The following is a 23,383-nucleotide window of genomic DNA, read 5'->3' as shown; positions in this document are numbered from 1 at the left end:
TGTAGAATACTCCTGTATTCCACTTTTACTTGTTCCCATGTTCTTGTGGGTCCTGTTGTGGCTCTAATGTGAAAGGGGATATAATATAACATATTATAATATAATATAATGCCATATGATATTGGACAATATAGTGTCATATGATAGATCTACCCTACCGCCTACTGGTGTTGGCCAGAGGGGCCGATGGCGCGATATGGCAGCCTGGCTACAACCGTAGCTGCCTCCACCAGTGTGTGAATGTGGGAGTGAATGAATAGTGGTATCGTAAAGCGCTTTGGGTGCCTTGGAAAGCGCTATATAAATCCAATCCATTATTATTATTATTATTAAATTACCTACGAGTTTGATTTGTCAGCAACTTTCTGCCAGCCCTCTCTCCTTGCTTTTGCAGCCTTTGCAGTGTTCTCTTGCGTTTTAATTAAACTCTGAAACTCCTGTAATCCCTCACTCATGAGTTCTTGCTCTGCTGCCGGAAAATACCGAGCACGCCCCTTCGACATTTTCGCCGACCAATCAGCGGGTTGCCGATCAATGTTTCTACTATCGATGCGTAGCCCCTTTTACGACACCCAGTGATGTCACATTCCTGCGTCCAGCTGTAGTAATCGTCAACAGCAGGTGTGTTCGGGGAACCGGATTAGCGAGCTCACGGTTAGCGCGATGATTTGATCTTGGATGTGTCATTTGATCTTGGATGTAGTAAGCGACGTACGAAGAACGGGCCCCAGATGTATCTATCACCTGATTTCATACTTGAATTATTGTTAGACTGACAAAATAAGTTTGGAAAAATAGTTTTATGATTGATTTTTTGACATTTGTTAGGCAGCTACGATGTTGTATTGGACCTCTGACCCTGTGTGGAAATTGAATATATTATTCTAAATATATATTTTTTTGTTTTACTCTTACCTTGAGTCAACCTTTGCACATGGATATACACAGTATCAGTATACCAGTGAACAGGATGAACAAAAAGATTGTGTATGCCAGCCTGGGAAGAGATATCAGAGGAGGAGGAGGAGGAGCAGTCGTAGATGGAGCTCGAGCTGTGACACAGAAAAAGTTTTGTCATTATTTTTCCTGTTTAGGACCAAATGTTACATGAAAAGTAAATAAAGAAAATCCATCGTTCATAGTGGTGAAGAGTTTACTGTGTAAATGGACTAGCTCTTATAAAGCACTTTTCTACTCTCATTGAGCACTCAAAGCACTTTAAACAACTTGTGTTTTAGTCAGTTTTTATTTGAGTTCACTACTGAGAATGCTAAACACAGACCCTGAACATTTTTGGGACCCTAAAAATGTTGGGACACTGTATGTAAGTAAATCTAATGCAGTGCAGGCCCATCTTGGGCCTAGTGAAGGGACGAGATAGGAGGCTCCTTCTCATCTGCCGGAGACGAGGCTGGTGTGGACCTCGCTCTGGAGAAGGGATTCCTGGACTGCTGGTGGACCCGTAATAAACATCTGGCATAATTACACCAGGGAATTATAGTGAATATAGAAAATTGTATTTTTATGGGTTTTAGAATTGTTTTATTTAGTCTCCATTAGGATTTTAGTATATTGATAACATTTTATTGCGTATGTTTTTTAAGAGTTGTTTTTTTTTTTTTGTCTGGAAATAAACTGTTTCCGATTAGACCTGCTTGTGCCCTTGGTATTTGACTTGCTTGCTCCCCTTGTATTTAAAATAATCATTCTACTCAGCATGACATTCTGGCGCATCAGCTTTCGTATCCGCATTACATAGGCAAAGAGGAGGATGAGGGTTCTGATTTATAGTTTTACTCCTTGAGTACTGGATACCTGTTCCTAAAAGCCATCAGATGAAAGCTTCATGAAACTTAATATCATCACCATCACCTCTCACTTCCAGCCAAACCTCTGGTGACTGTCCTTTAGTGGGATGTTCACACTTGTAGGAGCCTTCGTTCTCCTTGGACACATGGATAAAGCTCAACCTTCCTTCAGACGTTTTTTCAATAACAGCACCATTTCTGTAGAAAGCAGTACTGAAATTGGACGTAGACTCCTTTGCATATTTTTCCTTATAGGAGCAGTTTAGTGTCACACTGTCTCCCTCAGTCAGAGGAACAGCAGGACCCTGCAGGATGACACCAGCTGAAATGCAGAGAGAGAAACGGTGGTCTCTGACTCTGGTTTTTGTCCTTTGTTACAAAGTTGCAAAATGTGTTCATTTATTTTTACTTAAGATACAACATCAACAATCTGACATTACTTAGCAAGCTTACTTGTCACTGTGATGTTGAGGATGTTGCTGCACTCCCTGCTGTCAGACTCACACCAGTACACTCCACTGTCTGATGGGTAGACACCTTTGATGGTGCAGAATGATCCATTTAATTGGCCCCAGGTCTCACATGAAACAGAAGACCTTGTGGAGGTGTTTCTCTTCACTGTCCAGCTGCTGAAGCTGCCTGGCACTGCACAGCTCAGAGTCACGGTTTCATAATAGAAGAAGACTGACCTGCCTGGATGGATGCTCAGAGTAGCAGCTGCAGGTTCAAAAACATCAGGTCGAGACACATCAGTTAACATGCAGTAGACTACATGCAGTGATCAATGACATGAACATCAGAGAAGTAACCTGTACTGATCGTAAGTGCTAAAAGAGACGGGAGACTCACAAAAGATTAACATGAGAGTCAGAATAAATATTCCATTAGACCAGCAAATATGAAGAGACGAGCTACAACAACCATTATAACTAAAATTGGATCAAGATGTATATTATTCTGCTGTACATGCTTATATATAGGGATGGGTATTGATAAGATTTTCACGATTCCGATTCCATTTTCGATTCTGTTTAACGATTCGATTCTTTATCGATTCTCTTATCGATTCTTTTTAAAAAAGGAGAACACTAAGGTCGATTAGCTTAGAACTTTGTTTTATATCTTCTCTTTGAACAAGATAGAAATTTAGGAGTAACATGGCCTTACAAACCCAACAGTGAGATCTTAAGAGATCCAGCCTATGGCTCTTCAATGTGGTGTCACAGGGACCCCGGGGAAAAAAAATTGTAAATGTAAAATAATAAAATAAATAATCTTCTGTAGCAATAACAAAGTATAACATAAATTATTCTGTAGCAATTACACAAGAATATCCAGTAATGTCCTTGCCTACAATTAAACACATTCACTTACCGAAAATCGGGGCATCTGCTGTGGCAAATGGGTGCAAGCCTTTGACCACAAACTTAGTCACTGCTCGGTAACATTAGTCTATCCTGGCCTGAAAGGAGACGCTACCGGTAGACTGCAGCGAGAACTGCCAGCGAGCGCCAGCCAGACTCTGTCTCTCTCATCATGGTCACCTAAACGCACAGTAATGGGAGTAATGGCAGATAAGGCAGATCGCGCTAACATAATATGCACTGTTAGTTGATTATTTACCTGCCGCATTAACGGGAGAGGACGTGCAAACGTTACCGCTGCTGCTGGGTTGAGATTCACGAGTCCGGAGCGGAATTAAAAACACGACATTCATTTAAGGGCATCGCGTGTTTTGTGAGCAAATGCTTTTGCATATTCGTAGTGTTTCCTCCCTTAAATGAAGTATCTACTTTGCAAGTATTGCAAGTTGCCCTGTTGTCATCCTTTCTTGTAAAGTATAACCAAACTTTTTAGCGTTTGAGCCGCCATATTTCCTGCCAGGTAAATGACGCTCCGCAACGTGGTGACGTCATTCAGGGCGACTGGAATCGATAAGGGAATCGTTTGCAAAAATGGTAAACGATTCCAAGGAATTGAAACAGTGGGAACCGGTTCTCAACAAGAACCGGTTTTCGATACCCATCCCTACGTATATATATATATATATATATATATATATATATATATATATATATATATATAACTGTCACGGTCTGCTGGGCTGTATCATTGGAGGGGCAAACTAGCATCCACTGTTTAGCATTAAAGTACAGTCTAGTGTTACATGTTACAGCTGCAGAGTCAGAACTACACTTTCTCAACTGTTTGAGGCTTTAAGAGCGTTAAAAATAATAAATGAATCAATGCAGTTACACAGTGGAGACAGAAGACAAGAGGATTATTAATGTTCACACTGCACTGAAAAAGGCAACTCACAACCAATAAACCCATGTGTAAAATTAACTAAAAGTAACATCTGTAATAGAAACACATTGATTTACCTTTAACAAAATCCAAACAGTGAATGAGAGTCCACAGTGAGAAAGTGAGAAGAGACTCCATGGATTTCATATTATAGAAAACAATATGAAAAACAAGTCCACAGTGTGTGGGAGAATAAAACATTTGTTTCTTCCTTCTTTAAATCAACACCCGTGTTTCAGTTTTAATCCCTGAATAAAGGAAGTGTGCTCAGATGGACAGTTTTGCTTTTAACCCTTTAAGACCTACCATAGAACCAAGTCCGCCAGAGCTTATATTATATTTTTACATGCTGTGGAGCCATTTTTCGGAGCATTTCAAGTTGCTATACATCAATACAACCATTATATTTATAATATTTAGCTGTCAGTTTTGTAACCTTAGTCATGGCACATGTATTTATATTTGTCCACATTTAATTTGTGTAGATTATAATATACATGTGGGCAAACAGACCAAAGGACAACTTTTACAACAGGGCAATAGCCCTAATCAATGCTAACAGCTGAACTTATTGGCTACCTCCCTGTACTTTTTTGGGGGTAACAACAATAACAATAATAATATTTAAATTTATAACAAGGTATAATGATAACAATAATGTGCAATAACCATACACTTCTTCTTCTTTTTATTACTCAAGTTACTGTAATAAATACATTTGCACTATGTGTTGTACATAGTGCAAATGTGGGACAGTTTTTCCAATTTCATTGTACCATGTATGACTGTACAAAGAGTTATCTTATTTTACATTTATGTTGCATATTAGTTTTTGCAATATTATTTTTTTTATATTTAAATAGTTCATTATCACTTATCTTACCTTATAATTTATTTGTGTGACATAAGTTATTTTTTGTGGCACCTTGTTGGAGGTAATTTTGGTTCATCCATAATGTTTACAGTAGGAATGTTTTTGAAGTGTAACATGTGTCATGTGCATCAGGAAGATAACAGAGTAAAACGTTGAGTGCACACTGTCTTCCTGTGTTGGTGGTTATTATAGAGGATATTTCTTTCATATTTCATCAGGAAAGAGCTGTCTCTGAGAGAGATCTTAAACATTTAACGGTCCTGAAACTATCAAATGGCATGAAGCAGAAAGCCTCGCTCATGTAAGGTTATTAGCCCTGGACTTCCTTATATGAACAAAATGCAATGGAGTACACAATTCTAGCCTCTTATGTTCAATACAATTTTGTTTTGCTTTTGAGACTCAAATGATTCACAGTGGTAATTTACTCAAGTGCTGTGCACAACAAGCGAGTTCTGTATCTCATGACATTTGTATTATGTCTATACTCATGCAGCACATTGTGAAACATGCTGTGGTTGCTGGACTGTTTGCTCTCCTTTTAGTTGTGGTGAGAATCACAGAAAATTGATAAGGTCAGAAATCATAAGGACACCCATGCCTCACACGTTCTTTGCTTACAAGGAGAGTAGCAGATGCTGCAGGAAGCTTAAACAGTAGGCAAATAGTTGGTTCTTATGAAAGAAAACCATTTGTTGATGTCAGCTGGAGTGGTAATCATTTCCAGAGCCTTGGCACCACAGTAGCATGAACATTTTAAAACAAATTCTAAAATCAACTGGGAGCTAATAAAAAGAGAATAAAATAGGGATGATATGAGGTTACTTGCTATAGTGTGTCAAGAGTCTGGCTTCAGCATCGTGTATTGCCTTGAGACATGAAAAGGACGATTTATCTAAGCCAATAAATACAGGAATACAATAATCTAGGTGCAATGACACAAATGCATGAACAAGTTTTCTAGTGTAGAAGAGGAGGTCACAATTAAGAAATGTTCCTTAAATGAAAGAAACAGGTACATGAGATCAGTTTTATATGTGAGTCAAAGCCCAAAGATGAATCAAATATTACAAACACTGGTCTTTGCAGAAAAGGAGGGAATGACTTGAGTGATTCTTGAATTAACATCAGGAGGTGCTACAATGCTAGCCTCAGTCTTGCTAGAGTTTAAAAGAAGGCAGGAGTCAGTCACTAATCTGGGATAAACAGGGTGGACAACCTGTCCAATCGGTGAACCTCAGCATATATAGCTGAATATTATCAGTATAGGAATAATAAGAATGCAAGGAAAATACTGAATAATGCTAAACTAAAGGAATGTGGCCAGAAAGAAACTGAAAATAATCATTAATCCAGGATCGAACCTTGTATAATCATCAATAAGTCATTAGATTATTGTGTTTTATTATGCTTACTATCAAGGATTTAGGCCTTCATTTTTGTCATTTTCCCTGTGCTCAGAGATGAGTACATGCACAGCAAGCTACAGATATGTTTCCTTGTATTGTAATTGTCATGTAGAGAAAAATCTTAGTTTCCTCTTACTTTACTGTATACAAAGAGAGTACTAAGAATATTGTTGGCAGAAAGACAGAAAGTAGTTTAAAAAAAGTTGAAATTATCATATCATGCTCACCCAATCTGGCAGCACATTTAAACATCAGGGAGTAAATACAAATTGTACAACACATCTTAGGTGTAATGGTCTGGTAACTGGTCAAGATAACTTGTACATGCATACAAGGTAGAGAAAAAATAATGCATATAACTGCTTAAAATATGTGTATGTGCCACAAAAGAAGACGGACATGTTTGCTTGAAGCTTTATTCCTCAAAAAAGAGCAAACACCATCACACATCAGTGTGTGTTTTATGGGAGTTTCGTGCTTGAGTGTCAGTCCAACACTGTCAATTGACGATATTCTTGGCGCAGACAGATGGCAGATGATATCCACACCATGAATCAAGCCAGCAATTTGAATCTACAAGATTCAAGAGCAGAAATCATTCAAATGTTACTCAAATGAAAAACCTAAAGAACCAGCCTTTATGGCTTGTATATTTGATCACTTCAACCAGTCATACACATTAAGCACTCGTTGATAACTGTTCTAAATTACCTCGAGAACTCATCTGCAGACAGTTCTCGTAGTAACCATTGCTTGGCTCTCCCCAGCACCATTTTGAAAAAGAGGAACTGGTCCCATCACTCCAAAACCAAGTACCCTTGTAGAAGACAAAATTTGAAAAAAAAGTACTTCAGACATGCCTGTGTGTAATCCTAACCAACAGATCAGCTCACTTTAATGCAACCACGCATAACTTTCTGTATATCTAACTGGCAAATCTCACATTAGGCATATTATTTACCTGGTTAATAATCTCTAAAAGGCAGATCCTCAGATCTCCACCCAAGATTGTTGATTGACATTTTTGACATAATATTGTAGGTGGGAATTAACATTTTCTTTTGACAATATACCTTGAGTCCTTTGCTTCCTCCAATCCAAACTGGCGTGTTGCCAAACAGCTGCATGATCCTTTGGTGCTCCCAGTAAGTGTGCACTGATGCAAGGTTTGCCCCCAAGCCCCAGCAGTGTCTCTTCAATGAAGAGGGACAAAGCAGAGGTTTTTTAAAACAATGAGTGGTTCAATCAGGTGTTAAAGATGATAAAAGTAAAATAAAATTACCTTAGCAGAATCCCAACTCATGGGTGTTTGATTGTAGGTAAAGCAGCGACTACCGACTTGAGTCCAACCGTAAGGACACCGGGCTTGATTCCAACCATCAGGACAATAAATGCACCTCTTGACCAGGTGACTCTTGGCTGTGGACAAATGAACAGTTGTACATGTGTCTCTGGTTAATATCTTATTTTGTATTACTTTTAATTATTATATATCCAATAACTGACAAGTCATACAAGTAACATTGGACATATAAACAATAATTAAAGGTTTGGTGGTGTTCAGGTGCAGTTATGTGTATGAAGTACAGGGTGTTGTCTTTCCTTCACGTTGATAGATTGATATATATATATAGCTGTATGCTTTGTATCTATTAAGACAATATAATTAATTGTAACAATGGTAACTTATATATCTTATCTATTATCTTGGATTCAACATGACATTAGTTATTGAAAATCTGGAAAATGTATTTCACTTGTGGGCATCAATCCCTTTGCTTTAACTCTCATAAATAAGATGCATATGTTACTATTAATTTGTATTTTTAACTACACTCATATATAAATAATGGAAATTATAGTGCAATACTCACCACCAGCCGTGGTTACAGCTATCATTGCACAGAGAAGTGCACACAGAGTCAGCAGCTTCATGGTGATGTTAGTGTCTCTGTGGAAAAAAAAGCTACTATCAATTCAATACAGAAAGGATGAAAAAAATCTGAGTTTGTCACAGAACATTTACAGAAATAACCTGGAACTATCAATAAAACAGCAGTGACGTGCATGCTGTTTTTCATACTCTTCTTGTATGAATAGTGTGTTAAAGACAAGCTGTGCTCTGGTGAAAATACACTGAAACCAGTGTTATTAACAGCATTTGATAGTCTACTATTATATAAAAAATTCTCTTTGGACTCGCAATAATTAGCAATAATTCCATTCAAATATTTCTCTCTTCATGTGTTTTCTTTCCAGAAAACAACATATGACTGCAAAACCAAATATTTTCAAACCATTTCAGATCATTCATCCTACAATAAAATTGATAATCAATGTTTGTAACATTAATTTAACGTCACAATTTGTTTTCTGTTTTCTGCTGATGTAAACAACCAACATGGTTTACTTAACTCCTAGTTTGACTGTACCTGAAGCCAGGAAGGAAAGAATGAAGCAGCTCTCCAAATAAATGGAACGGTCTCCAAATTCCAACACAGAGTGGCAACAGTCGCGGTCCAGGAAACAGTGGGACACAGTTTCTCTCTGAGTGCCTGATTTTTAAACTGTGACCTGCATATACGTCAGTGACGTCAACAGAAAGAGGCTTAAATTCATTGGAAATAAAAATATAGATTCCATCAGTGACGTTACTTTTATGACTTTCATGACTAAGTGAAATGACACATGAACTCTCTCTTACAGTCAGCAGCATCACCCTCATTACTGTCTTTTTCCTTTCCAAGCCCTGCTGTGTTTTTCATATTGACTCTGGCAGAGAGCCTAAGCTCTTGGGGAAGTGGATCCAGGTGAATCATCTTTATGGATCCTGTTGTGTCTTCCAAAAACTTTCTAATTTTAACAAAGAAATAGTTATTCTCTTTTTTTATTTTAACCGTCTACCTCTGATTCACCATGTGTGAATGACACAGAGGGACTTTTGAATGTCCCTTTAAGACTTTTTTCACCTCACGTTTTTGTTGTTTAGTTTTAATGTTCTTCCTCTTTATATAAAAATTGAAAGTCTTCATCCATTACAACATCCCCCTCCTCCCACACTGACTGAGTTACTATGAAAGAATTTAGCCTGTCTGTTCCTTCATTCCACCAACAACCGTTTCACCACCAGAGATGGGCAGTAACGCGTTACTGTAATCCGATTACTTTTTCAAGTAACGAGTAAAGTAAGGGATTATTATTGCAAAAAAGGTAATTAGATTACTGTTACTTTCCCGTAAGCACGCTGTGTTAAACAGCTGTGTGCAGAGCAACACTGGATAATATATCGAGCGTGGGAGAGAGTATGAGCGTGCAGTGTTTAAAGCGTGGAAGTACTGACCTTACTTTGAGTTTGATTCTGTAAAAAGTGACAAAAACATTAGTGTCCGCTATTCACTGCGTGGGAAGAAAACTTCTTTTTGCAGCGAAAAAACCCCCTAAACTTCCGAGCAAGCACCGAGTGCGCAACGACGTAATGGGAAATTCACAGAGAAACTCCCAGATTCTTCCACTGACATAACCGCTGCGGCTCACCTGCACCAGGGCAAACATCCGCCTGCTAAACAGGTGAAAATAGAGCAACAGGACCGCTGAGTCTTTGATTTTATTTATTTTCTGCTGTGTTTTACTTGCATCTATTTGAAAGAGTGAGTGTAAACACAAAAAATATCTTATTTTATGTGCAGGAATGTGCAGAAAATAGGTTTAAATGTTAAACAAATTTCTTCCAGTCAGAGAATGTTGCATATAATTTATTTTTTGCTTGATGCATAAAGTTAAAAGGTTAAAACTAATAAAACAAGTTTTAAAAAGAGGTTTTTCATTTGATTACATTTTATATGATGGATTATGCAGAAAAGTAGAATTGGGCTGAAAGATCTATCGCTACCTACTCAGGGTATAAATCATGTTATAATAAGTAACTAAGTAACTAATTACTTTTGAAAATAAGTAATCAATAAAGTAATGGGATTACTTTTGGGGGGAAGTAATCATTAATTAGTTACTGATTACTTTTTTCAAGTAACTTGACCAACACTGTTCACCACATTGCATGTAAAGTTCTTTCATCTTTTCACTCTTTTCCTTTTTTATCACTTGCCTTGTGCCTTTTTCCATATCTACATTCATCTGTTTGTTACCTACTTGTTCAGCTGTCTCTACTTGGGATGCTCCCCCATCCCGCATCTGAAGCATTTCATATTTTCAGATACTATATGAAGAACAAAGTAAAAGTTATCGATTCAATCTTGAAAAGCAATGCTCAATTCTTTATCCCCCGTGAGAGTCATTAAAACCTGTATTTTAAAGGAGAAAACAATGTTTTAAGCAAGGAGATTTGCAGCCAAGAAGCATGATTTTAATAGCAGAGAGGAGCTGTGCATGCTTAGACAACTCCTGCTTCGTTTCTGATGAATGATGGAACACTGGTGATTGTAAATGGACTAGTTTTTACATAGCACTTTTTTTATTGTACTTGAGCACTTGAAGCACTTTACACAACATGCCTCATTCATCCATTAATGCAAGAAACTTTTGTCTATGCTTTCTGCCTCTTTTTCCTTTTTTTTGTGTTTTCTACTTAGCATTCACCACCAATCTTAACATGCTTTATCCAAAGCACACTCTCTGCTAAATCACCCATAATTATATTCAGAATGTTCATTTACTTTGTTTTTAGGGCTTCTTTATCTTATCTTTTCTTTATCTTTCCATTCTGGACTTTCTCAGCGTGTGGGTTTAGCTACTCAGTATCTTGCCGGAGCCTCATTTTGCAATGCCACACCCGATCAACTATCCAACAGCCAAACTAAACTCCTTCACTGAGGAGTGGTGAGTCAGGTGCTCCTGACCCGAGCTGGTAGCAGTTCCTCAGAAAAACCTCAGACAACCTAATGAGCAGCACAATGGAGTCATTCTGCATCCCCAGACCCACCCGTATACCTCATCCACTCAGAGAATGAGATCAGGTATTCCCTGAAGCAGTTATTTAAACAAAATACAACAAAACATTTCTATAAATCAAGAAACAATTAAAAAATGTCTTCATGTGAGTACTAACTTAAAGATAAGTTTCCTTTTTTTTACTGCATCTGAAACCAATAATAAAAGTCTGTAGAAAAAAATAATGTGGAAGTGGCCATAGTCCTGGAAAGGAAACAATGGAATTGAGGTTGGAGAACACACATTTATAAAAACATCTTTTTTTTATTTTATGTAGTGTGACCTGCAATTACTTTATTAATGGCAATCAAAAGAGGAGTAAATTCATTGGAAAATAAAATACAGGTTCCACCAGGGATTCTGCTTTTATGACTAAGGAAAGTTTCATCACACCAGTCGGAAATTCTGATCAGAAGCATTATCCTCAGTACTTTGTGTTTCCCGGACAAAATGTAGTTTATTCAGAACCACCAGGCTAAAAATAGAGGCTGGGTTTGAAACAGCAGTTACTCAAAAAAAAAAAAAAAAAACAACCACAGGACTGCTGCTCAGGGACATCAGTGCATCACACTTTAAAACCAGAGTCTTCCTCAGTACCTTCATACTGAAAAGTACACTATACCAATTTGGTGTCAGGTAGCAAATGGATTTGATTGCTACTGGGTAATTGACTTTACATTATTTGAAAAAAAATAATTACAAAGAATCACATTCTGATTTTATGCATATTACATGTTCAGATACTAGAAACTGGTGGGAAATTGAAATGTATTAATGGACCAATTCCTATGCTATTTTCCAGGTTTTTGTAGACCTTTTTCACGCAATGAACGTTTACCAGAGGTTTGGTGCATACTGTTTCTGTATTTGTTGTGTTGGACTGCAAAAGAACAGGCTTTTTTCCTGGCTTTGTCTTCAAACAATCTTAGTTCCTCCTGCCACAGATCCAAGCAGATGTGATGAACAGATGAGGCGAGAGAGGAGTTCAGTCAGCATCAAATAAGTGCTCTGACATCTTGATTTTAAAGTGATGTCAGTTAAAAGAGGTGGTGCACATACATTACTTTTTATTTGATTTTAACCATAATAATAGAGACAAACATTACTACATTAGCATGAGAAGTGCCAGTATTGACCTATGAAGCCTAGCATGAAGCTTATTTACATTTTGACATTGACATAATCATTGTTTTTGTCTTTTAAACAAAAAACTCATCCAATGTAAACTTTATGTAGTGGGACCTTTTTTAAAAGCAGAATTTAATCCCATGTAAGCAGTGCTATACAAAAGTGGCACTTTCTATTGTTGCCATGAGAACTAGCTCTGACCTCTGACCTCATTAACAACAATAAGAATCCCTGATGATAATTGTCTGTCTTTATCTGCTGTGACATTTGTGCTGAAAACATCAATATCTGTCTTCACTTAATGAACATCAACAAACAAACATGCCTGAGGTCATCTGATGAGCCACAACCAAGGATCTGTTTCACAAAGTGTAATAGACGGAGCTCGAGTTGTGACACAGAAACGGTTTTGTCATCATCTTTTCTATTTAGGAACAAATGTTACATGAAAAGTAAATAAAGAAAATTGACATTTCATGTAGTGGCACAAGATTGCTTCTAAAAACTGTGGAACAACTTTAGAATAGGTTCCAAGTGCTGTTACGTTAACTTTACCTTCCTCACTCTTTTGTCACGACCATGGTCCTTCCTCCTGCACATCTCCTGTGACTGAGAGGGCTTGTTACTAGCTGTGCTGGTACTACCCTTGATGGTGCACCAGTAGCCCTGACAGCTAAGATGTTGTTTACTTTACACATTTTTCTGCACGTATTGTGAGTTTATTTTTATTTTCCTCTCTTAGGGAAGTGCTCAGTATGGCAGATTACCAGTCCAGACCTGGCTCTCATCTGGCATTTCATTACAAACAGGCTGTCATGGAAATCAATGCATGGACTGAGGAACAGAAATCACTGAGTGCAAAGACAGTGCACAGTGTTTTGACAAGTGTAGGATAAAGCTCTAACATACAAAGAAGAAGCCATGATGCAAACACGACCCAGAAACATCTTCTCTGTGCTAAAGTTCATTTAAAATGGACTCAGGTAAATCAGGAAACTACTCCCTGGTTGGATGAATCAAATTGGAAATTATTTAAGGAAAACATGGAACCTTTGACCTCTGAAGAGAAGCAGGGTGTGCATTTGTGCCCTATGGGACTGACAGTTTGCACATCTGAAGAGGCACGATCAATGCTGGAAGATATCTACATGTCTTACCACACCACAACTTATTTGCCTTTGTCAAATCAAAGGCAAACCGGGAGTTAGGGAGTATTGTTGTGTAGGTGGGTGAAAAAGCTTAAAGGTTAATCTGACTCTATGGTTCAAATGTCTGACTGAACTATATGCTGCTGTGGTGCATTATGGGTTACGTAGGCACCAAAACTGAAACAGGATGATGACTGTTCTGATTTTGTTTTTACTCCTAGACTACCCGATAACTGTTCCTAAAAGCCATCAGATGGTGCAGGAAAATCCATTTAATGTTGATGGTGTTGCTGCACTCCCTGCTGTCAGACTCACACCAGTACACTCCACTGTCTGATGGGTAGACACCTTTGATGGTGCAGGATGATCCATTTAATTGGCCCCAGGTCTCACATGAAACAGAAGACCTTGTGGAGGTGTTTCTCTTCACTGTCCAGCTGCTGAAGCTGCCTGGCACTGCACAGCTCAGAGTCACAGTTTCATAATAAAAGAAGACTGACCTGCCGGGATGGATGCTCAGAGTAGCAGCTGCAGGTTCAAAAACATCAGGTCGAGACACATCAGTTAACATGCAGTAGACTACATGCAGTGTGTCGAGATCAATGACATGAACATCAGAGAAGTAACCTGTACTGATCGTAAGTGCTAAAAGAGACGGGAGACTCACAAAAGATTAACATGAGAGTCAGAATAAATATTCCATTAGACCAGCAAATATGAAGAGACAAGCTACAACAACCATTATAACTAAAATTGGATTAAGATGTATATTATTCTGCTGTACATGCTTATATATAACAGTCACGGTCTGCTGGGCTGTATCATTGGAGGGGCAAACAGGCATCCACTGTTTAGCCAACAGTACCCTGAGCTACTAGGATAAAACCCACAGACCCATTTTATTCCCCTGATGTTCCACAGATCTGAACTCCAACTAAGAACTTCTGTGATTTCCAAAAAGTACCACAGAGTGTCAAAACACTCAGAAGTCTATGCAGTTACACAGTGAAGACAAATGATAAGAGGATTATTAATGTTCACGCTGCACTGAAAAAAGCTCATGACTCACAAACCATAAACTCGTGTAAAAAGAACTAAAAGTGACATTTGTATAAGAAACATATTGATTTACCTTTAACGAAATCCAAGCAGTGGATGAGAGTCCACAGTGAGAAAGTGAGAAGAGACTCCATGGATTTCATATTATAGAAAAAAACAAGTCCACAGTGTGTGGGAGAATAAAACATTTTGCCTCTTTCTTCTTTAAATCAACATCCATGTTTCAGTTTTAATTCTTAAATTCAGGAAGTGTGCTCAGATGGCCATTTTTGCTTTTAAAGGTTACTCAGTGAATGTCCCCAAAGTTTCTGTCAGCAAAAATAAGAGCTGTCTGACTTAAGCCACTTCAGTGTTTGATTATTTAATTACTCACCAGAGGGGACGCTGGGTCATCTTTTATGAAAGGAACTTTCTAAAACAACATTATAAGTATTTTAATTACTTTATATAAAATGTTCAGATTGCATTAAAATAAGCAACAAGTGTAAAAATGCCCACAAGGTGGAGACAGACACAATGCTGATGAGGACATTTGTGAGACTATTTTTCAAATTTTTTGATGTCAAAGGCACATCTGCCTGGTTACTGTTATTTCTTCATCCCACTTACCACAGCAGATAGTTAATGCCAGGTTACAGAGTAACACAAGAGTAATGTTTCTAAAAGTAAGAACATATATTTTTTGATGTATTTAGAACAGCAGTAATACAGACAGACACTGACACATAAAATGATACATTAAACCACAGGACATATTATAAATTAAAGAAGTATTTGACAAATCTCTTACAGCAGGTTTATAAAAGACAATATACTAGTTTGTATATACAATCCTATATAAAACAAATGTAGCCTGGAGCGTGAGCGGCACTGGTGAAGGTTTGCACTCTCAGAGTGCTTCTTCATAACATTGTGACACTCAATTTGTCCTTTAAACATAAAACTCATCAAATGCGAAAATGAGACAGTTTTCTGTTCAGTTTATATAATTTTAGATTCATACAAAATCGAACATCATTGCTGCTGAGAGCTTATTAAGGTTGAAAGGATCAGTGTAAGACTATTGCTTTAATCCCAGTGATATGTTGATTGTTGATCATCTTCTTCCTGCACTCGAGTTAGAGATGATCAGGCCATTTCCTTTTAGCCTCAGCTCGAGCTGCAGGAAGAACAAAAACTATTTATAGTTCGACATTTTTCAAAGATGACATTTAGTCACGTATAAGCTGCTTCATACAACAGCAACAACACCTATTGTTTCCAGAGAACCAGCTGTTTCCACCTCATTGACTGTAACAAGGATATCAGATAACTGTCTGTCAGCTTTTCTGCCACAGAAATGACTCAACAGCAGCTGGAAACTTTGCTGTGAAATGTGATGCAAACAAGTGAACATCCATCCTCGCTGCAGGAGCATGAACATACTCAGACACAACCAGGGGGCTGCATCACATGGTGTCATTTGACTTTGCACCACTGTGGATGCCCCGCTCCCCTTAATGTGGTTAGACTGAACCAAAGATTATAATAACTGTTTCTACTCTATGGTTTCACTCAGTCAAACAGACGTTGCCTTCAGGTGACATGATGATCGTTATCTATGTGTTAGGTCTGATATCATTAGCTTGTTCTGGCTCCAAATGCCCACCAAGCAGCAGCTTAAGAAGCAAAAGTAAAATGGTGAAATTCTGACAGTGACGATGTCCAGGCCTGCATGAAAAAGAGGACATTTTAGATTTAATGGAGGGTGAAGTAAGCAGTAACCTCTACTGTAGCCTTCTGACTGGTAAATAACCTGCTCTACCACCAATACATTCACACAGACAGATAAAAAAATGACATTTTGGCTCACAGCACTGCATTAAACCCATAAATACTTGGTGCCAAGATGGGAAACACAACAATCAGCACTGAAATTCCATTACGATTACATAATTTCATATTTCAGACCTTAATGTGAGATTTTATCATTTTGCTCATTCTTTTCAAAACTCTTGATTTTTTTTAAAAAAAGGTGAGGCCTACTCATTACAAGCTGTAAGGTTGGGGAAACGTGCAGTCAGCTGAGACTGAAGAAGTCACTTGGATGAGTCACCAAATGTTTCTACCACTGAAAACATTACGTCCAGATGAGCAGAATCAACTTTTTGGGTTCAAGCATCAGGTTGATGCCTGATGCTTCAGGTCTGCAACCTCATGCAGTCAGATTCCATCTTTAAAGCAACTTTTGTGCCTGATGACTAAAGTAATAAAATCCAGCCTGAACGTCATGGATCTAAAACTGAACTTCAGAAATGTATTTACAAATAGTGACAGAGTGAGGTAATGCTACTTTTCTTCAATGATCTCCCAAAGCATTGCAAGATACAGAGACAAATACCAAAACAACTCTGGAGGTTTAAGAGTTATTATACTCTCAATAAGAACGCACATTTACAGCAGTGGTTTAGCTCACTGGGTTCAGCAGGTGATGCATATGTCATAAAGCTAATACAGAAACCTGAGCTTTTACTCTGAGTTCTGCTCCCAGCTTTCATGTCTTCTCTCCACTGTCTTATTGCAGTAAAGGCCTTCCAAAAAAGTGCATGTTAAAGATCAGTAAGAGAGGCGCAACATCTGCAAGTAAGCCTGCAACTAAGGTGGCACCATGTGCACGGGCTAATGGGTTAAAAGTCTGACATTGTGAACTTAATGTCCAGAGTGAAATTTTAGTTTTTGTAAAGTTTACTCATTATATATGATAATAATTCATTTTTGACATTTCTTCAGCACCTATGTCCTCTGACCCCTTTAGGAAAATTGACATAAACCAACATAATCAGAATTTTTTGAAGTTTTCTTACCTTGAGCCCACTTCCTGTAGGTGTACACAGCCAGTATGAGTATACAGGTGTAGAGGATGAACAGCAGGATGGTGCTCAAAAGTTTGGGCAGAGCGATCGGAGGAGTAGGATCAGGATCAGGATCAGGGGTGGTCACGGGAATATTATTCTCTGTTAGGAGATAAAGTTTTATCATCAGTTCTTCTGTTTAGAGCGAGCATTAAAAAATGTTAATTTTAAATCAATATTTCGTGTTGATACATATGCAGAGATTACTGTGCATTTCACCAAAACATTTCAAGGAACCACATCAGGACATGAAAAACAGAGCTTCTGTGAAATGAGTCAAAGTTTTCAGCATAAAGATATGAGATGTATGACAAACCTTATACCTGGCCTACAGTACCACTTCCTGTGGTAGAACTGCTGCATATCCAGGAAGCAGCTCATATATGTGAAAAAACCTGACACGCTTCATGTTGGTGACACGCTTCCAGTGACATTTCATTTCATTTGCTACAGTAGTTAGATTTTTCAGATTGGTTTTATAACGAAACACACAGTCATTTCATTTCTGGATAAGAAAGCAAATTACTCCATAAATATTTTAAACCAAATCTAAAATTCTAGCACATTTCTCTTTTGACCTTTTTATTTATTTTCTTTTTTAGTAGGGATGTCGGCCAGCAGTGTGTTCTCATTCTGGGACATCGATTAAAGCATTTATTTGCCAAATACCAGCTTCATTTACATCATAGTTGTGTGTTTAAGAAAAGAACTGGTTATGTCTCTAGTGTCTTCTCTAGACCCTAGGACTCTAAGACACCAGAAAAAGCATGTGATAGAGTGCAACATAGTGACTTTGTACTGTGTACTGTGTGCAGAAGTCAGGACGTCAGTGTCAGAGAAGTACACGAGAAGGGTGTTGCAGGACATGTAACAGGATGAGACAGTCATGAGGGGGATTAACAGATGGGTTTATGATGGGGTTGGGATGACATCAGAGATCAGCTCTGAGCTCCTTCTTATTTGAGATGGTGATGGACAAGCTGACAGATGAGGAGTTTCTGTGGACTATGATGTTTGCAGATGACATTTGTATTAAGAGAGTGGGGAACAGGTGGAAGAGAGCCTGGGGAGGTGGAGGTAAGTTCTGGAGATAAGATGAATGAAAGTCCCTAGAAGTAAGCTAGAATACATGTTTGTGAATGTGGGAGACAGTGCACAAGAGAGGCAAAGAAGAGAGTGCAGGCAAGGTGCTGTGGGCGGAGATGAGTGTGAGTTATGGCAAAAGGATAACAGGAAGAATGAAAGGGGGAATTACAAAATGATAGTTACAGCTGCTGTGATATATAGTTTGGACAAGATAACACATCACTTCTCCCACCTCACAGCTGGAGGTGGGAGACAGTGGCAGAGAAAAGGACACTAAAGAAACTGCTGGACATTATGAACAATGCTGGGCATCCTCTGCACACGGCCATTAACAACCAGAAGAGTCTGTTCAGTGACAGGTTGCTTCTCCCCAAGACAAGAACTAACAGACTTAAAAACTCCTTTGTCCCACACGCCATCAGACTGTTTAACTCCTCTCTGGAGGGGAGAGGGAGGGGAAACAGGAGGACAAAGGAGGGGGGAACAACTAAGCTGTAGTGCCTCTTCACCTCACTGTGCAATACTTTTGTTAATAGTCAATGGTGCAATAGACCTCAATACTTGAAATGTGCAATTCACTTGTATTTTTTATTTTTATTCCTATTTATTCTATTTATCCCCTTTGTATATTTTATTTATATATGTCTCTGTATTTATATATGTGTGTGTGTGTGTGTGTGTGTGTGTGTGTGTGTGTGTGTGTGTGTGTGTGTGTGTGTGTGTGTGTGTGTGTGTGTGTGTGTGTATATACATATAATATTCTGTAACTGTAACTTCTGTCGGTGCTGTGCTTTTGGAAACAGAATTTCCCAGAGGAACCCACCCGAGGGATTAATAAAGTTCTATCTTATCTTATCTTAGAAGTGACGATAAACAGCGAGAATAAAACTGAAAACTACTTGGTTAACTTTTGATTTAGGAATATAAAACTTTAGGTTAATCAATGTCCCGGAAATGTTAAGATTTAGTTTACTCTTTAAAACTTACAGCTTTAAACCTGGCTTTCACCAGGCAGCATAGAGGGGTAGACATACTGGTGCATTATGGTGATACAAGTTTTGCTAATAAGTTGTGGTCAGGTTTATACAAAAAACATCCCATTTAATCACTGAGTTATAAATGAAACTGCTTTATGTATGCAACAGTATTTATAAGCTGTCAGACGAAAGCTTCATGAAATCTAACATCACCATCACCTCTCACTTCCAGCCAAACCACTGGTGACTCTCCTTTTGTGGGATGTTCACACTTGTAGAAGCCTTCGTTCTCCTTGGACACATGGATAAAGCTCAACCTTCCTTCAGATGTTTTTTCAATAACAGCACCATTTCTGTAGAATGCAGTACTGAAATTGGACGTAGACTCCTTTGCATATTTTTCCTTATAGGAGCAGTTTAGTGTCACACTGTCTCCCTCAGTCAGAGGAACAGCAGGACCCTGCAGGATGACACCAGCTGAAATGCAGAGAGAGAAACTGTGGTCTCTGACTCTGGTTTTGTTCTTAGTTAAAAAAAAATTGCAAAATGCGTTAATTTTATTTTTACTTAAGATACAACATCAACAATCTGACATTACTTAGCAAGCTTACTTGTCACTGTGATGTTGATGGTGTTGCTGCACTCCCTGCTGTCAGACTCACACCAGTACACTCCACTGTCTGATGGGTAGACACCTTTGATGGTGCAGGATGACCCATTTAATTGGCCCCAGGTCTCACATGAAACAGAAGACCTTGTGGAGGTGTTTCTCTTCACTGTCCAGCTGCTGAAGCTGCCTGGCACTGCACAGCTCAGAGTCACAGTTTCATAATAGAAGAAGACTGACCTGCCGGGATGGATGCTCAGAGCAGCAGCTGCAGGTTCAAAAACATAAGGCTGAGACACATCAGTTAACATGTAGTACACACAGTGTGAGAAGATCAATGATATAGATGCTGAAACCTTTTCTGCCACTGCACAGATTCAAACCAGCGACCGTTTTGGACAAAAGTTTCCACAAACTCAACATTGCCAAGAACGACATGGTAATGTTAGGCTTTTAAGCCCCACGCCCCGCTACCAGGGGTAAAAAGGAGGAGCTCACGTTTAATCAGTTATAACACGGTGTCAGAAATATAAGTCTGGACATGTGCGGTATCCACAAAAACCTCTGAATCTCAGTTAAAATCTCATATAAACCATTTCTACAAAAACTAAACAGAACGAAAACAAGTCATGATTAAACCAACAGTTACGTAAATGTCCGCTAAACAAACAAAACCAAACAAGAAATTCTCCAGACTTGATGTAACCAGCTAAAGAAAGGTGCGTTATCTTCCAGAGATATCAACGATTCCAAACACCAAGTTTCACAACACTCTGACCAAAATTCACTGAACGAGCCGTAAAAGAAGACCACAAAAACACAGAAATTGGCTTACTGTTCAGATTTCGCAGTTAGCTCTTAGCCACGTGATTATCAGCAGTTTCCAAGGCTAACTAATGGCATCAGAGCCATTTCCGTCAACAACCTACATTTTAGACCCACCTACAGACACGTGACTGGATGGAGGTCACATGTAGTAATTTTGGGGCCACGTTGAGTTTGGCCTTGCAAGTTCTGATTGGTTGAAGTGACGGGAACGTGGCATCATTACTGTGATTCTATTGGCTCAAACGATTAAAAAGAGGTGTCAATCACGCAAATTTACCAAACGAAACCAAAGTTACAGCCCCTCAGAGTTTAAAGGGCCAGAGGCCAATTAAACGCTACATGCGCACGGCAGAAAAGGGCCATTGCCATGTAAATGTGTGGTTAATTCTTCAAAAATGTATTAAAAAAACAAGCATTTTTAAGCAAAATTAATGAATTTCTGCTTAATTTTATTTTGATACCAAAATTGTAAGCACAGAGTTTGTATTGGAGGAGAAATAATCAATTAATTTTGGGCATTTCATTTTAGAGCAGGAAGCTCAGAAACCACTTTGGGGCTCAAGATTAATGATTTCTTTGAAATGTTTTATTTCCACTTTAATCTCTAATCTTAACCTTATTCCATTTCAAAAAAAAGTAATTGGTTGCACAAATTTGAATTTATTTTCGATTTTCTCAAATCTGCACTGCACATCAAAAGAATACTTTCAGGTTCAATATACATACACTTAAATCTTTTAGTAAGTGACACGGTCAGCTTTTCATGGTTGATCATGATTGACTACAACTGGTACTTTATGTCTGTCAGCACTAAAGCACTTGTTTCACAGCGTTCATCAGATTAACCAATACTCAAAAAATGGGAAAGTCCAAAGATCTGAATGAAGATCTAAGAAGTAACATACAAAGACACAGACTAAGACACGCGAGCTTGACATTGGGACAGAGGGGGAAACAGACATGGGAACAAGACAAAAAGAGAAGATGGAGACGGCGAGAGACATGATGGGCTGTGGAGAACACACATGGATGCACATGAAGGACAGATGAGACAAGGATGAAACACAAGGAGGAAAACCTGGGAACAACTAAGGGAGACAAGACACAGAGGGAGGGGGAGCGAGACACACAGAAGGCGAGCAGACACAGACATAAGTGGGGAAAGCTGTAAACTCAATGACATTAGAAGAACCAAAACTCAAACCTAAAACGTCTTAACAAAGCAAAAAATCAAACATCAACAAATATGTTAACCTAATAAAGTAACGTCAAAGAGCTGGGTCAAAGACCCAGAACCAAAACATTCTGCCAATAAGAGAGGTCAAACTTCCCATCAGAGTTATGCCTGCAGCTTGTTGTTGGCTGTCACTAATATTTGTTAAATGTTAACCAAAAATTTCAACCTTTTTTTGTTTAGTTTTTTAAAGTCATTAAAGATGTAAGAACAGTTGAAGAAACCATTAAAAGCCCACAATTACCTCAACATTCACTCCCCTGATGAGTGTATGGAAACTTCTGACCATGAATGTTCAAGAAGGGTTAATTTTAGCTTCAGGGAAAACTAATCCATGTAAATATTCCACCATGTATGAAGTGATGGGAGTTAGAACAACCATGACAGCTGATGTCGCATTAACGTGTATGAGAGGAATTCAAATTCAAACTCATAAAATGCACAAAATCAGGAATCTGCCCAGCTAACAGGGGCTTAGAGACAGATTACACCCGAGGACTCAAGTCATCAGTCCATCACAGAGCTAAACATTCACAAACAACCATCCTTACCTGTGAACAATTAAAATAACTAGTTAACCTAACAGGCATGTGTTTGGACCGTGGGAGGAAGTTAGACTACCAGGAACTCACACAGTCCAAACAAAGACACAAACTCCACTCACAAGACCCTTTAACCCTTTGGCTCTAAGCCAACACGGCTCATTTCTCAAATGATTTACAGAAGAAAAAAACAAATATGCTTTCTGATGTTCACATGTAGCAAAGTGTTTTAAAGAATTTCAGAAACTGCTTTTAAAACTTTAACCATCATTTAAGAATTGACTCATTGCAAATGAGAAAAACTGCATGCAAGCTATAAATGTAAAAACAAACAAAGATCTGTTGTTGACAAATATGAAATAAAAAGTCAGTTTTCTTACTGATCATGAGGCAGACTGGTGCGATCATCATCCTGTTTTAAAGATGACTTTGTTTGAAGTCTGAAAACAGTAATTTAAACCACATCCTGCCAAAGCCTTCTCACACCATGCACAGCGCACACCCACAAAATAACGTAAAAAAACTCATCAAGTACCCTATG

General features: G+C 38.4%; 3 protein-coding genes across 3 annotated transcripts; all 3 read right to left on the bottom strand.

The window, feature by feature from the left end:
- Nucleotides 1–921: 921 nt before the first annotated feature.
- Nucleotides 922–4,262, bottom strand: LOC146673797 (Fc receptor-like protein 5). The gene is made up of 4 exons (XM_085391711.1): nucleotides 4,193–4,262; nucleotides 2,262–2,525; nucleotides 1,873–2,130; nucleotides 922–1,052 (listed from the first exon to the last, which is right to left on the bottom strand). Exons 1-4 carry the CDS (start codon nucleotides 4,260–4,262, stop codon nucleotides 922–924), a joined length of 723 nt encoding a protein of 240 aa, XP_085247837.1.
- A 2,635-nt stretch (nucleotides 4,263–6,897) lies between these two features.
- Nucleotides 6,898–8,348, bottom strand: LOC146673796 (type-2 ice-structuring protein-like). Its single transcript, XM_085391736.1, has 5 exons — nucleotides 8,273–8,348; nucleotides 7,681–7,817; nucleotides 7,472–7,591; nucleotides 7,110–7,215; nucleotides 6,898–6,971 (listed from the first exon to the last, which is right to left on the bottom strand). Exons 1-5 carry the CDS (start codon nucleotides 8,331–8,333, stop codon nucleotides 6,898–6,900), a joined length of 498 nt encoding a protein of 165 aa, XP_085247862.1. The 5' UTR covers nucleotides 8,334–8,348.
- A 7,208-nt stretch (nucleotides 8,349–15,556) lies between these two features.
- LOC146673795 (Fc receptor-like protein 5) lies at nucleotides 15,557–23,253 on the bottom strand. Its single transcript, XM_085391702.1, has 5 exons — nucleotides 23,223–23,253; nucleotides 20,243–20,506; nucleotides 19,851–20,108; nucleotides 17,521–17,670; nucleotides 15,557–15,836 (listed from the first exon to the last, which is right to left on the bottom strand). The coding sequence occupies exons 1-5, from the start codon at nucleotides 23,251–23,253 to the stop codon at nucleotides 15,796–15,798; spliced, it is 744 nt and encodes a 247-aa protein (XP_085247828.1). The 3' UTR covers nucleotides 15,557–15,795.
- Between the last annotated feature and the right edge of the window lie 130 nt (nucleotides 23,254–23,383).

This window comes from Rhamphochromis longiceps, linkage group LG3 (genome assembly GCF_057381845.1).
Source record: "Rhamphochromis longiceps isolate RC_006_pf linkage group LG3, R_longiceps_female_GT1.1, whole genome shotgun sequence".
Lineage (NCBI taxonomy): Eukaryota > Metazoa > Chordata > Actinopteri > Cichliformes > Cichlidae > Rhamphochromis > Rhamphochromis longiceps.
Note: the sequence above shows the minus strand (reverse complement) of the source record. Positions and strands in the feature narration are given on the sequence as shown.